We start from the raw sequence: 16,004 nt of genomic DNA, 5'->3' as shown, positions 1-16,004 counted from the left end.
GGCGCTGAGCCTCCTCGCGCTAGTCGTACAGGCGCAAGAAGACTCTTGCCTCCAGATCCGACGGTGGCAGTCCGGCTAGTAGCCCAGCTGCTTCGCGGGAGATCGTGCAGCAAAAGTCAACTCGAGCAAGAAAAGAAAGAAACCTGAAAATAAAAAAATAAGCGCAAGAAATAGATCCACTTAAATCTGCAGCCCAACGCTACAAAAAAAACAAGTACAACGATGAAATACTTATCCGGGTCATTTTTAATTCTTTTATATCGTAATCGTTCTGCTATCCTCTTCTTTTCAAGCCATTTTTCTGTAAATAAAACGTAATATTGTATTGTAAAGCTAAAATAAGCATAACGCCAAGTAAAGGATTAGAGAAAACTAGAAGTATTAATGGAAACGCGTAAAAATGTATCTCCCCTGGACATTAAGTATCTCCCCTGCCATTGAAAGAGCCAGGGGAAATACGCCAGGGGAGATACATTTTCGATAGAAATCTAAAATAGCCGTAAAAGTATTTCGCGCACGTCATTCACACACAAACATAACAATGTACACACTATTCATAGTAAATATTGAAGTATATGTTAGTATTTTAACAAAAAATTACAATGTAAAACTTACCAGAGGAAAGACTGCATTCACATAACTCTTCTGCACCCAGCGAGTAGCATGATCGAAATGGCCGACAATAAAGGCGGCGCAGTTGCTTATGCGCCGTTTGCTGCTAACTTCACGTTACACACTATGCATTCAAGGTGACAACTTCTACAGACTTGGAGATCAAAACTGATTTTTGAACGAAAACAAAAGACCAGAGTGCTTAGTGCGAGTTTTCGTGAATTTTTTTACGGACTCACATGAGAGCGCGTATACTAAGATTTGTATGCAGTGTTGCCAACTTAGTGGATTTTCCACTAATACTGGTGGTTTAAGTCCCCTATTTAGTGGCGAAATGTTGAAAGTACTGCGGGTCAAGTAGCGAAATGTAAGTTTTGTGGTACAACTTTAAGGAGTTACTATGGAGATTTGAAGTCTCACGGAATGTCAAAAAAGCATCTACAAAACAAAAAGGTGAACGACTACTATATAATTATATTAAGTACTCATTCATTGGTCAAATGCGTAACTAAACAATTTGTGAAACTACTACGCCGATTATAATTTGTGAAGGATTCGGATCGGGTCGGATGAATTGCTAAACAGATGTAATGCTTTGTCTGTTTTAATTTTCTATCGTTGCCGAGTTACATCTTTGGATGATTAAATTGTTTTAGGTTACAATAAAATATAAACAATATTTTTTTAGTGGTGAATTTGGTGTTTTTGAATGTGGGATAAATTTTTGTTAGTGGTTTTCTGGTGGTTTTAAAAGTTGACTCTGGTGGTAAGTGTAGTAAAACAACAAGATAGCTTGACACAGACTGATTTATTTCGAGACACCCTCAACTTCACTAATATTAAATATGCTACATCTCCCTCCTTAAACAATAACATTTTAATGTAGGTTGAGCTTAGCATACTTAAATAGTAACCATACAAGTTGCAACAAAATAAAAACATAAGTAAGTACAGTAACAATGATGTGACCCAAGGAATAGGAGCTATATTTAGTTGCAATACAATTTTAATTTAAACTTAATACTGCAAGTTATTTATACATATATACCTAATTACCTACCTTATCGCTTTTACACTCAAAATGGGAATCAGTAATACACGTTACATATAATTATCATATCCCTCATATTGTTTACAACCATCTTAAAACAAAATAAGAGTGTAACAATATCTACATAATAATTAATTACACACATTCTAAAATATTAATAGAATAATAGAAGTACGATACAACAATAATAGATATATTTTTCTTTCCACAAAGTAAATTGGTTTCAATTATAAGCAAACATGCAAAATGAACATATTAATACCTACTCATCAACCTGATCAAGACATTATTCAATGAATTAATATTATAATAATAAGTAGGTAAATATGGGGTTTAGGTAATTAATTCATAAATTTTAACTTTTCTTTAGCTACCCTTGCAGCTGCCCTTTCAGTTCGCTTATTTTGTATTTGGCCAACTGATGATTTTGGAGATATATTATCATATAGTTCAGGACAGGAATCGTAACATTCCGACTCGCTAGAAGAATGGTTTAATCCAGTATCTTCCTGGGTGACATCGTCCTCACAAGTCGTCTGTTGCGACGATGTCGCGGGAGACGGCTCAGGATCAGGAGAACTAACCCTCACTAGGTGCCTACGATTCCTACGCAGCACCCTGCCCGCACCATCGAGCACGAAGTACGAGCGAGGCTGGGCCGCGCGCCGCAGCACTCGCGCATACTCCCGGCGCGGCCCTCCAGCGCCACAACGTTGTCGCCTACTTTTAATTCAGGAAGCGGCCGGGCACGAGAGTCGTACCACGATTTGCTTCTAATTTGATTTCGTATCAAGTTGTTATAATCAGCTGTATTGTCCCTTTCTGGCAACAGTTTATTATGGTGACACGGAAGACGAGTATTTAACCTTCGGCCCATCAGCAATTGGGCAGGGCTCGCTATGCCATCTCGTGGCGTTGCTCTGTAATTAAGCAAGCTTAAATAGAAATCTTCATTCGAATGTACTGACTTGGATATCAAGCCTTTATTGTTCGCACTGCACGCTCACTACGTCCGTTTGACTGCGGATAATTAGGTGACGATGTCGAGTGCTTAAATCCCCAGTTCTCAACAAAATTTCTAAACTCCTTAGAGGAATAGGCAGGTCCATTGTCAGATATCAATTCCTGGGGTATGCCATGCCTGGCAAATTGATCCCTCATGGCTAATATCACCTGCTTTGAAGAAATACTTGTTAACGGCGAAACTTCCACGAAATTTGAAAATAATCGACTAGTATCAAGAAATATTTCTTATTGACTTCAAAATATCCGAGCCTATCTTTGCCCATGGTAACCCAGGTATGTGGTGTGCTATGATCGGCTCGCGCTGCGGCAGGTGCATGCAGCGAGCACACTCGACACGCACGCACAGCGCGCTCCACGTCGCGTGACATCCCTGGCCAAAACATGACGTCACGCGCACGCCTCTTGCACCTGTCTATACCGAGATGTCCCTCGTGCACGCGTTCTATCATCTCCGACCTGAGTGTTTTAGGAATAAATACCAAGTTATTCATTAACAACGTTCCATCAACATATTCCAAACACTCTCTGTAGCTCCAATGCGGGCGAGCTATTTCTTTCACATTGTACTTGTTAATGGGCCAGCCGTTCAATACATAATTAATTAAAGTTTGACATTCCTCATCTCGTTCAGTATGCACCCTTACAGTTTCAAGCCGACCACCACTAAATCTTAGGTTTTGTATTAAGAAACATGTCTGTTCTTCGAGTTCCTCCGATACCTTATTATTTAATAAATCAGGAAGCGGGGCCCTAGATAAAGTGTCGGCAACAAACATATATTTTCCCGGCGTATACTTTACCTGAAAGTCATAACGCTGCACGCGAAGCATCATTCGCTGAAGTCTAGCCGGCACAGAGTCAAGTGACTTTTTGAACAAAGCCTCCAAAGGTTTGTGATCGGTTTCAACGATTACATCATTTTTTCCAAAGATGTATTGATGAAACCTTTCCAAAGCGAAAACTATTGCCAGCATCTCCTTTTCAATTTGAGCGTATCTTTGCTGTGTGTCCGTGAGCGTCATTGAAGCGAATTCGACAGGTCGGCCGGCCTGCAGCAGCACCGCGCCGAGAGCGCGCGCGCTCGCGTCCACCGACAGCACGGCGGGTTCGCGCGGCTCGAACAGCGCCAGCACGGGCGCCGCACACAACGCACGCTTCAACTCGCTTACCACGACCTCCTCGCACTCACCCCAACACCACTCACTATCTTTTTTCAACAAATTACGCAACGGTGCAACCTTTTCCGAATAATGAGGAATAAATTTACTAACATAATTAACCATACCGAGGAAGCGTTCGAGTGATGAACGATCTGTTGGACTCGGCATATTAGTAATCGCCTTTAATTTAGTTTGGTCTATTTTCATACCATCAATACTAAATCTATGGCCCAAATAAGTAACCTCATTCACACCGAACTCACACTTTTCTGGATTGAATTTTATACCTACCTCATTGGCTCTCCAGAAGGCTTCGAAGGCGCTCATCATGCTCCTCCTTAGTAGAACCCCAGACGATGACGTCATCAACGAATGAGTCGACGCCTTCCAGGTCTTCTAACAACTGCCTAACTCGAGCATGAAACACCTCAGAAGCCGAATTTATGCCGTATGGCAAACGTAAATATTGGTACCGGCCGAATGGCGTCCCAAATGTACACAAGTCAGCACTCTTGTCATCCAGCTGTATCATCCAAAAGCCAGATTTTGCATCTAGTTTACTAAAATACCGCGCACCTTTCAACTTGGTCGCTATTTCAGTCAATGTAGGCAAAGGATAATGTTGACGTCGTATTACTCGATTTAGTGGCCGCGGATCTAGACATATTCGAAAGCTACCATCTTTTTTTCCTGCCATAACAATACCATTAACCCAGGATGTAGGATGATGAACCTTTCGTATCACCCCTAACCTTTCCATGCGAGTCAATTCCTCTTTAAGTTGGTCTCTCACACCCAATGGGATTTTTCTGACCGGACATATGCAAGGGCTCGCATTACTCTCAATAGGAATAGTGTAAGTACCGGGTAATTTCCCTAGACCCCGAAATAAATTTTTATAATTGTCCAAGTTCAATGAAAACACTCTTTTTACAAGGCCTATTTGTTCAAGGGCATCTTTACCTAATATGCTCTGACAGTTTTGTTCCGATATAATAAACTTCAAATTATAAGTAACATTCTTATACATCCATTTGATTATACAAGACCCAATAATTGACAAGAAATTGCCGCAAAAAGATTTTGCACGAGTATGGTCTTTAATAACATTCGACATAGATAAACCTAATTTTATATAATCATTTTTTGATAAAACATTAAGATCCGAACCTGTGTCTAATTTGAAACGATGTTCGATGCCTGTATAGGATAAATAAAGAGTTTCATACCACTTCGAGGCTTCTGCTTGCACAATCGTATCCACATATTCCAATGATGATATGTAGTACAAGTCTTTCTTATCATCTTCATCGTAATCTTCGTACAGTTCATAAACCTTTCTTGACTTACGCACTGGACACATTACCTTGAAATGGCCCTTGCCACCACAATTAAAACACTTCACTTTACGCGCCGCACAACGTTCACCGCTATCACAGTGTACCGAAGCGCAGGCCGCACAGGCGCGCGCGCTGGGCCCGGCCGCCTCGCCTGGCCCGCTTGCAGCGCTGCGCATGTCAGCAAACGCGCCGCCACCGTCGCCGCCGCCACGCAAGCCGGCGCCCGCGCTGCCGCTGCCCCGGCCGCCGCCGACAGCTCCGCGCCCACGCCGTGATTCCACACTCAAACTTGCGCCTCTGACACTACGGCGGCCGTCTCGCCGTCCACCTTTCCAAATAGTGTCCACCGATGCACTTTTTAAGGCCTCCGTTTTAATACCTTCAATCTGCTTTTCACCGTCGTTGGATATTTCATTTGCTTGACATATTTTTACCGCCTTCTCTAAAGTCAATTCGTCTGTCCGCAGCAATCTATCGCGTACACTCGTGTCCTTGACCCCACACACAATCCGATCGCGCAATAAGCTATCCTCCAGTTGTTCAAATTCACAACGCTGACTTAACAGCTTCAAAGCAGTGACATATTCATCTATGCTCTCACCAATTTCTTGACATCTTGTGAAGAATTTAAATCTCACCATGGTAGTATTAGATTTTGTACCGAAATGGGCATTAAATTGTTCAACAATTTTTTCTAGTTTGTCTTTGTCTTCGTCCGCTGCAAATTTAAACGTTGTAAAGATGTCGTATCCCTCCGGTCCGATCAAATTTATCAATAAACTGGCTTGAACATCCGACGGCTCCTTATGAACACCTGACGCTTTCAAAAACACTTGAAATTGACGTAACCATTTACGCCATGCGTCGGCCCGGTTGGCGGGCCCTCCTTCCAGGCTCAATTCCGCTGGTGGTCGCGCATGTTCCATTGTACTCGATGATTAATATGTTTATACAGCAAATACAATCAATATTAACAACTTTTAACCACCAATTACACGATTATTTAATTTATTTCACCCACCGCTGTCACCATGTAGTAAAACAACAAGATAGCTTGACACAGACTGATTTATTTCGAGACACCCTCAACTTCACTAATATTAAATATGCTACAGTAAGCTTCTACAACTGTTGGCAACACTGTTTGTATGGAACCAAAACAGGTTCCAATTTTTGACACTAGGTGGAGCTGTTTTTGTTCCATACAAATCTTAGTATACGCGCTCTCATGTGAGTCCGTAAAAAAATTCACGAAAACTCGCACTAAGCACTCTGGGGACGAGACACGAAACTCGGTGGACAAATTTCGGTGTTCATATTTTTTTTAAAGAATTGGAATAAAAGCACTTTTACTTGTAAGATACTATTACTAAGTTTACTTTACCTATAAAATTAAAGAGTTTAAAATAATTATTGAATTTTAATACATTCATAATTACTGATTTATAAATAAAGTCGGTTGGGGGACAGACCAGGGGAGAGACATTTTTGTTATATTAGAGCTTATTGTGAGTTAATTACGTACATTTCTGCAATACATTTTACTGACCACGTAGGAAACATTTAGTTTTAAGTGATAAATCGGTTATTTGTAAAGTTCATTGAAAAAAAACGTATTTTTTTGTCGTTGACGTCGAAAGTACTTCTTAACTTAGAATGACCCATATATTTAATATCATCATCCTCATCCTCCGAGCCTTTTTCCCAACTATGTTGGGGTCGGCTTCCAGTCTAACCGGATGCAGCTGAGTACCAGTGCTTTACAAGAAGCGACTGCCTATCTGACCTCCTCAACCCAGTTACCCGGGCAACCCGCTGCCCCTTGGTTAGACTGGTGTCAGACTTACTGGCTTCTGACTACCCGTAACGACTGCCAAGGATGTTCAATGACAACTATTTATCAAGGATATTAAACATATTTTTCCTTCTTATAATATTATAGAATCGTCAAGCAAAACGTCGTCTGTCTTCAAGTTCCGAGGTTCCAGCTAAGAGACCCGCCATACCTCTTGGATATACACCTTTAGATACACAACCGACTAAGGTAAGATAAGATACATAAAGCATAATCATTAATTTATGTATATCTTAGCGACAATCTGTATAACTAAGGTAATTTAAACAATACCTAAGCAATGTATAAAATACATGGGTCTTCCAGGCAATGTATAAAATGTTATTGATATTATTTTCCAACACATACTGTTCCTAAGTAGGGCTGCCATCCATCCGGGTTTCCCCGGATTTGTCCTCTTTTGGAGGCCGTCCGGGGGTCGTCCGGACGAGGTTTCAAGAAGTGTCCGGGGAAAACCCGGACACTTTTCATGTAAGGAAGCACCTCATTGAATTAAAGTATATCTTAATAGTAAATGGATTACAAATTAGGCAATATTTTGTTTAAAAAAATCGTACTCGTTCGGGGAAAAAATGCGATTTACGTCAAATGTCCGGGTTTTTTTAATGTTTGTCCGGGTTTGGCGAAATTCGAGATGGCAGCTCTATTCCTAGGCAATGTATACAATTCCCAGGACTATAGAGCACCTGCTATTACACCGGTAATGTGTAAAATTAATAGATCTTGGTCTATATTTATCAATGTTAACCGATGTAGCTGTAAAATGACCGCAAATGAATCATGTTAATTTACTGTAAATCAAAGGCAAAGTGTAAAATAAATTATATTTCAAACAATACATGCACTTTCAAAGTATTGTATAGAATATTAGATTACTAAGATTGCCAGTATATGTAACAGAAAGACGGGTTTTTTATTGCACTTGTACATAACACAAAGACGGCTGAAATGGGTGGGGAGGTAGCTTAAAATCAGGAGAAGTCTGGGAAATACTTCTCCCGGAATGATGGTGGAACTCAGTAATAGGATATCATTTTTTCAGGATCCCAAAGCTGCCATCCCATTACCCGATGTCAAAATGGATGATGATGTAAGTACACAGTTTAAAAGTATTTTAAAAATAATACTTTTCGACAATAATTCAATGGACTTTAACATGTAAACTTTTCCTGTTTAGAAATACATTTTTTTTTGAATCTGTGCCCAATTAGTAAAACTTTGCTGTTTGTCATCAGGCTTTATAAAATCTAATGAACTATGAATGATAGTCTAGTATACATTGCCCTTCTAATACTTCATCTCGGTCGCCCTAAACTAACTAAATTCACCCTACTAAAATTACCTCCTCCTTTCACAGAAAGACATATCCGTAGTGAAACTGTCAGCGGAAGCAGCCCCAGCAGAACTGCCCCCACCGGGGGAGATCTCCCGGCCCCCGCTGAGGGTCAGCATGGCGGTGTACGCCATGAAGAACGCCTTCGGACCCTGGCTGAAGGGCAAGGTGCTGGATATACAGCCCAAGAATCCGTCAGCGGTAAGTTACTTTCATAGCTAGTATCACAGGGCTCTGATGTCTGATATCTGAACTGCCCCCACTGGGGGAGATCTCCCGGCCCCCGCTGAGGGTCAGAGCTGGCTGAAAAGACAGGTACTGGATATACAGCCTTGCTCCTCTTTCCCGCAAAAAATACTGGAAGAATTTTGATGAAACGTGGTAGTAATCTACATTAATATTATAAAGAGAAAAAAAAATGATTCTTTATTTGTTTGTTTTCAATTTATGTAATCTACTAAAAAACTATTGGACCATCAAAATTAATTATTATTTGTACAACATAGGTATCTAAAAATATATTTCTAAAAATAAGTACAGTGCGCTATGTTGTGTCTATGGTAAAACGTACAGATATGTTATGGACTATTACAACTGACCGATTTTACAAACTCTTTCACTGTTGGAAAGCTACACTCTTCCCGAGTAACATAGGCTATATTTTATTCCGGTACGGGCAGTAGTTCCCACAAGCCGCGGGATAAACCGGGAAAAATTGATAGCAATTTGATAATTGATTCATCATCATCTCTTGTGCCTTTTCAAAAGTATGTCGGGGTCGGCTTTCAGTCTAACCGGATTCAGCTGAGTACCAGTGCTTTACAAGGAGCGACTGCCTATCTGACCTCCTCAACCCAGTTACGCGGGCAACCCGATGTCCCTTGATTAGACTGGCGTCAGACTAACTGGCTGACTACCAGTAACGACTGCCAAGGATGTTCAATGACAGCCGGGACCTACAGTTAAACGTGCCATCCATAACACAGTCAATTTGATATTTGATTAATAATATATATATTTTTCAGGGTGCTCCTTTCTCAGTGTGTCGGATAAAGTTCGATCACAAGCGTCAAGCCAACGGCAAAGTGTTGCCAGCTCGCTGCATCGCGTATTCGGAGCCCGCTGACGTCAGAATGACTATCGGTAAGTCAGAAACATGTTAAAAAGTGTTCATTCTAAATAGGAAAGAAGGGAAGAAAGAAAATTAAAAAAGAAAATAATGAAATTATAAGAATATAAAGTAAATATACTAATGTCTTTTTTATATATTTTAAAATATATCTTACATATTATATATTCTTACCCAAGATACCGGCTTGCCCAGTTTGGGGCCAATGTTATATTGTGAACTGTACTTATTCTTTTTTGGAAATAAACATTTTATTTTTTTATTTTTAAATGAAATGTGTTGTAAAAGAAGTTTTTTTGTACTAAAACATCAAAGTAAAAGTATACGTACCTATCTTTAAAACTTACTTAACTATAAGCGACCAAAGTTTGCGCACTAGGTTAAAAACATTCCAGTACCTATATTGTTTATTATCTTTATTTTACAGGTACTCGTCTTATAGCGCTTTTTAAGGACAGCAGTAAGAGAGAATCTTTCTATTCAGGCGTTGTGGCTGAAATACCCAACCCTGTTAATAGTTATAGGTAAGATTTACTATTTTTCCACCTATTTCACCCACTTTCTCAGTCAATTACTTCCCAAGCCATAGATAAAAAGTAGCCTTTATTTTATAAATGCTTAATTACGGTTAATTTTCATGAAAACCCACGCTGCCATCTGCCCTTTCTTAACGCACTACTCATATCCTTTTGTATTATTAGTGTGATGATGCCATGTTTGTATATAAATATAAGTTTATTTTCTTCTTAGCCCGTACTGTCCCACTGCTGGGCAAAGGCCTCCCCATTTTGCCTCCACACCTCTAGATCTTTTGAGACCTCCCAACATTTTATTGTTTTAAAATAATTTAGTGTGATGTGATGAAGTGTGATAGAGTGATGATTGTAATGTATCTATAGACCATTGTTGCCTGATAATTAAGGTTCGAATAAAATAAATAAAAAATACTACATGATCCCTTTATTTAACATCATAAAATAAACTTATTAAAACTATATTTGATGCCTTTGCTTTACTCCGAAAGTTTATTCAATTGAAATGTTTAACCTTTTTTTTTAAATTAAATAAAGAAACTGATGAATTAAGAACCTCCTCCTTTAGTTGAAGTCGGTTAAAAGTGCTAAAGATAATGATGATGATTTTTTTTCTTTTTTCTCAGATACCTAGTATTCTTCGACGATGGCTACGCTCAATACGTAGAACACAAGCACACTCGCCTAGTATGTGAGAGTTCTCCCCTCGTCTGGGAGGAAGTGCATCCATTCTCCCGGGAATTCGTCCGGGAATACCTCATGGCGTACCCTGAGAGGCCCATGGTGAGGCTCCATGAGGGACAGCATCTGAAGACTGAGTGGAACGGTGAGTGCCAAGATTTTTAGGTTCTACTAGCTTCTGCCTGCTGTTTCACCCGTATCCAGTGGGAACGTATGCATGAACTTGGATGAAAAGTAGCCTATAGCCTTCTTCGATAAATGGGCTATCTAATACTGAAATAATTTTTCAAATCGGACCAGAGTATTTCTTGAGATTTGTCTGTTCAAAAAGAAAATAAATTAACCTCTTGGCAAGGTGTAAAACTTATTGATAAAATAAATAGTAGCATCCTGGCTGACTGTGACTTTTAAAGCTTAATTTTTCACCCTTAAAGTCTGTTTTGAACTGCCTGGGCTGTGGGATTGTTCGCGCATGTTACCGCGACCCTGGTACATAAAGGGCTTAAGAAGGAACATGATAGGTTTTAGTCAGTAAGAGCCTGACACTCCCGCACCGCTGCTAACCCACAGCGGGAGGGGTATGATTTTACATTAGAAAAGTCTGTTTTGAAGCCAGTGTTTATATACTACTAGCTTTCGCCCGCGGTTTCACCCGCGTCCCGTAGCCGGATGGTGACAAATCCTAAAACCTTCTCCCGGGTCTAAGTTACGTCCCCTCTAATTTTCAGCCAAATCGGTCAAGCCGTTTTCATGTTATGTCGTGACAACGGAAAGCGGGTTTCATTTTATATATATATAGATATATGTTTTTAACATGGAAAATTATCTACTTTTCTAGGAAAATGGTGGTCATCTCGAGTAACAAAAGTGGACGCGTCCCTAGCACAAGTGCTATTCGTGGGCGATGGACGCAGAGAGTGGATATACCGCGGGTCCACTCGCCTGGCGCCGCTGTACCTAGAGCTCAGGGCGGCCGAGAGACATCGGCCCAGGCCCATGCCTAGGAACAGGGCTCAGCCTAGGGTGAGTTGTACACATATAGCTATGCGAGCAATGTTAGTCACTGTTATTGAGCAATGTTAGTTACTGCTATGAGCAATGTTGGTCACTGACATTGAGCAATGTTAGTCGCTGTTATTGAGTAATGTTAGTCACAGTAATTGAGCAATGTTGGTCATCGTTATTTTTGGTGGCCAATTTTGGTCGTGATTGTTCACCAATGTTGGTCATTTACCGGTCCATATTGGCCCTTGTTTTTGGTCAATGATAAGATTTAAGATATACTTAGTAAAGACACACAAACTCAGAAAAGTAGCATTAGTACTTACCTGACCCGGAATCGAACTAACGCGCTCGTCGCTCATACTTGAGAGGTTAGTTCTTTGCCCATTACGCCAGCACAAATGTAAGTTTATATACCAAAAATATATAATACTAATATAATTTGTTACAGTTGAACATGCCCTACGTGGAGTACACGAGATCAGACGAACAGGACACGAACAAACAAACGGAAACACAGACGGAGGAGTTGGCGCAACAACAACAAAATGAGGTAAGAATAAAATAAACTTAACTTAACTCAAACTTAATTTTAACTTAATTTTAAATTGCTAAAGTAATCATTAAATAAACTTGCCTGCAAAACAGCATTTTTTTTAAGTCAATGTTTCAAAAGATAGCTCCCAAAAAACGCTTGATCTTCACCATGGTACACCGATCTTCACATATGTTTTTGATAGGAAGAAGAAGTGGCGCAACAAACTCCCCAGTAATTCACAATAGCCCATTATGTTGGAGTCGCTTCCAGTCTAACTGGATGCAGCTGAGTACCAGTGTGCTACAGGGAACGACTGCCTATCTAACCTCCTTAACCCCGTTATCCGGGCAACCTAACACCCCTTCTAATAATCGATCGACCCGTGCAATCAATTTATAATTATTGGTCCACTGTCTATATACCATTAGGGGTATTGGCTATGTGTAAAGCGAGTAGTGGCAGACAGATAACGACCGCAGCGCACAACATGGCAGAAATTGGAAACAAATGCGGATGTTTCAAACCCGATTTTTATTATTACATTCATTTCACACTATACCTATTGAAAAAATTGCACTTAAATTATGTCAACAATACTATTTTAATTTTTGGTTTTATTTATATTTACAAAGAAAATTATAATGTTTACATTGTTATTATTTGGCAGCTTCCGCAAATGTTGTAAACGCTACGCGTCGCCACCGTCGCGCACATAGCCAATATAGGATCTTATATATTTTTTTGTTTTAGCTCATAATAATAATATGAGGAAATATGTATCCATATATCACAGGCTTTTTTCCGTGAAATTCCTTAATTTATTTTAAATTATTTCCAGGAGATCCGCCGTCAACGCGCCGTGGCTAAGAAGTCGACGGCCGCAGTACAGCCGCCGCCCGTGCCTCAAGCACCGGGCCATGTCGACACTGTCACCAGCAGAGTTGTGGTGAGTTCACACTGTTATTGGCTAGGAAGTCGACGGCCGCAGTACAGCCGCCATGTCGACACTGTCACCAGCAGAGTTGTGGTGAGTTCACACTGTTATTGGCTAGGAAGTCGACGGCCGCAGTACAGCCGCCATGTTGACACTGTCACCAGCAGAGTTGTGGTGAGTTCACACTGTTATTGGCTAGGAAGTCGACGGCCGCGGTACAGCCGCCATGTCGACACTGTCACCAGCAGAGTTGTGGTGAGTTCACACTGTTATTGGCTAGGAAGTCGACGGCCGCGGTACAGCCGCCATGTCGACACTGTCACCAGCAGAGTTGTGGTGAGTTCACACTGTTATTGGCTAGGAAGTCGACGGCCGCGGTACAGCCGCCATGTCGACACTGTCACCAGCAGAGTTGTGGTGAGTTCACACTGTTATTGGCTAGGAAGTCGACGGCCGCAGTACAGCCGCCATGTCGACACTGTCACCAGCAGAGTTGTGGTGAGTTCACACTGTTATTGGCTAGGAAGTCGACGGCCGCGGTACAGCCGCCATGTCGACACTGTCACCAGCAGAGTTGTGGTGAGTTCACACTGTTATTGGCTAGGAAGTCGACGGCCGCGGTACAGCCGCCATGTCGACACTGTCACCAGCAGAGTTGTGGTGAGTTCACACTGTTATTGGCTAGGAAGTCGACGGCCGCGGTACAGCCGCCATGTCGACACTGTCACCAGCAGAGTTGTGGTGAGTTCACACTGTTATTGGCTAAGAAGTCGACGGCCGCAGTACAGCCGCCGCCCGTGCCTCAGGCACCGGGCCATGTCGACACTGTCACCAGCAGAGTTGTGGTGAGTTCACACTGTTATTGGCTAGGAAGTCGACGGCCGCGGTACAGCCGCCATGTCGACACTGTCACCAGCAGAGTTGTGGTGAGTTCACACTGTTATTGGCTAGGAAGTCGACGGCCGCGGTACAGCCGCCATGTCGACACTGTCACCAGCAGAGTTGTGGTGAGTTCACACTGTTATTGGCTAGGAAGTCGACGGCCGCGGTACAGCCGCCATGTCGACACTGTCACCAGCAGAGTTGTGGTGAGTTCACACTGTTATTGGCTAAGAAGTCGACGGCCGCAGTACAGCCGCCGCCCGTGCCTCAGGCACCGGGCCATGTCGACACTGTCACCAGCAGAGTTGTGGTGAGTTCACACTGTTATTGGCTAGGAAGTCGACGGCCGCGGTACAGCCGCCATGTCGACACTGTCACCAGCAGAGTTGTGGTGAGTTCACACTGTTATTGGCTAGGAAGTCGACGGCCGCGGTACAGCCGCCATGTCGACACTGTCACCAGCAGAGTTGTGGTGAGTTCACACTGTTATTGGCTAGGAAGTCGACGGCCGCGGTACAGCCGCCATGTCGACACTGTCACCAGCAGAGTTGTGGTGAGTTCACACTGTTATTGGCTAGGAAGTCGACGGCCGCGGTACAGCCGCCATGTCGACACTGTCACCAGCAGAGTTGTGGTGAGTTCACACTGTTATTGGCTAGGAAGTCGACGGCCGCGGTACAGCCGCCATGTCGACACTGTCACCAGCAGAGTTGTGGTGAGTTCACACTGTTATTGGCTAGGAAGTCGACGGCCGCGGTACAGCCGCCATGTCGACACTGTCACCAGCAGAGTTGTGGTGAGTTCACACTGTTATTGGCTAGGAAGTCGACGGTACAGCCGCCATGTCCACACTGTCACCAGCAGAGTTGTGGTGAGTTCACACTGTTATTGGCTAGGAAGTCGACGGTACAGCCGCCATGTCGACACTGTCACCAGCAGAGTTGTGGTGAGTTCACACTGTTATTGCTCACTTATAGTATTGCTAGATTTTGTATGTACTTCTACTTATTATGCTTGGCTATGTAAAGTAGGAAAAATAGATAACAAACATAGAAAAACTATATTTTTGCCCTAGACGACCTATCTTTGACAGGATTATCTGTCGATGGCGAAACCTACGTTCTGGAGACTTAAAAAAATATACAATTTCGATAAGAGTTTCAAAAACGTGTGTTTTTATTTTAATAATGATGAATAATGTCGATAGTTAAGCATTAGACTGCCTTACACCGGTATAATCTATTATTTTATAATCTATCCTCACCTTAAACTTAGCTCAAAATCTCGTTATATCTCGATGAAATGATCAGCATCATCATTGCTATAAATCACAAATTTTCCAGAACAAAGAAGAAACTTTCTGTGTTCCTCTATACCTCTTTATGGTTTTTACATTAAACATTTAAATTTCTTTCCCCAGTATTACACTCCCAAGAACGCGGTGAAGCCATACAAGATGACTCCTCACAAGTGCGGTCCGAAGTGCAAGCGCAGCGACGTGCTCTCTCTCAAGGAGCTGCGCACGTATAACCCGCTCGCCAAGCCGCTGCTCAGCGGATGGGAGAGGTAAAATATTTTTCTAATCTTGTCACCCTCCTTCTCCTCCTTTTGCTCCTTCTCCTTTCGCTATTTCTCCTCCTCCGTCTGCACCTTCTTCTCATTTTGCTCCTTCTCCTCCTTTCGCTCTTTCTCCTCCTCCGTCTGCACCTCCTCCACCTTTTGCTCCTTTCCCTCTCCCTCCTCCTCCTCCTTTTACTACTTATCCTGTCTGACTTACTGGCTTCTGGCTACCCGTAACGACTGTCAAAGATGTTCAATGACAGCTGGGAGCTACAGTTTAACGTGCCATTCGAAGCTCAGTCAACCCGTCAAAAATCATCAAATGACCCCTCCAGCAGCGGTGAGGGAGTGTCAGACTCTTACTGACT

General features: G+C 42.1%; 1 protein-coding gene across 5 annotated transcripts in view; it reads left to right on the top strand.

The window, feature by feature from the left end:
* Nucleotides 1-16,004, top strand: part of Egg (eggless) — a 43,295-nt gene that overhangs the window by 14,384 nt on the left and 12,907 nt on the right. For all 5 annotated transcript variants that reach the window (XM_064042758.1, XM_064042757.1, XM_064042756.1 and 2 more), the window contains 10 exons: nucleotides 7,132-7,233; nucleotides 8,087-8,134; nucleotides 8,402-8,578; nucleotides 9,403-9,520; nucleotides 9,934-10,030; nucleotides 10,666-10,865; nucleotides 11,559-11,743; nucleotides 12,174-12,275; nucleotides 13,099-13,206; nucleotides 15,497-15,642. In XM_064042758.1, coding sequence (XP_063898828.1) covers nucleotides 7,132-7,233; nucleotides 8,087-8,134; nucleotides 8,402-8,578; nucleotides 9,403-9,520; nucleotides 9,934-10,030; nucleotides 10,666-10,865; nucleotides 11,559-11,743; nucleotides 12,174-12,275; nucleotides 13,099-13,206; nucleotides 15,497-15,642 — 1,283 coding nt within the window. The remainder of the gene's footprint in view (nucleotides 1-7,131; nucleotides 7,234-8,086; nucleotides 8,135-8,401; nucleotides 8,579-9,402; nucleotides 9,521-9,933; nucleotides 10,031-10,665; nucleotides 10,866-11,558; nucleotides 11,744-12,173; nucleotides 12,276-13,098; nucleotides 13,207-15,496; nucleotides 15,643-16,004) is intronic.

Source organism: Helicoverpa armigera, chromosome 29 (assembly GCF_030705265.1).
Source record: "Helicoverpa armigera isolate CAAS_96S chromosome 29, ASM3070526v1, whole genome shotgun sequence".
Classification (NCBI taxonomy): Eukaryota; Metazoa; Arthropoda; class Insecta; order Lepidoptera; family Noctuidae; genus Helicoverpa; species Helicoverpa armigera.
Note: the sequence above shows the minus strand (reverse complement) of the source record. Positions and strands in the feature narration are given on the sequence as shown.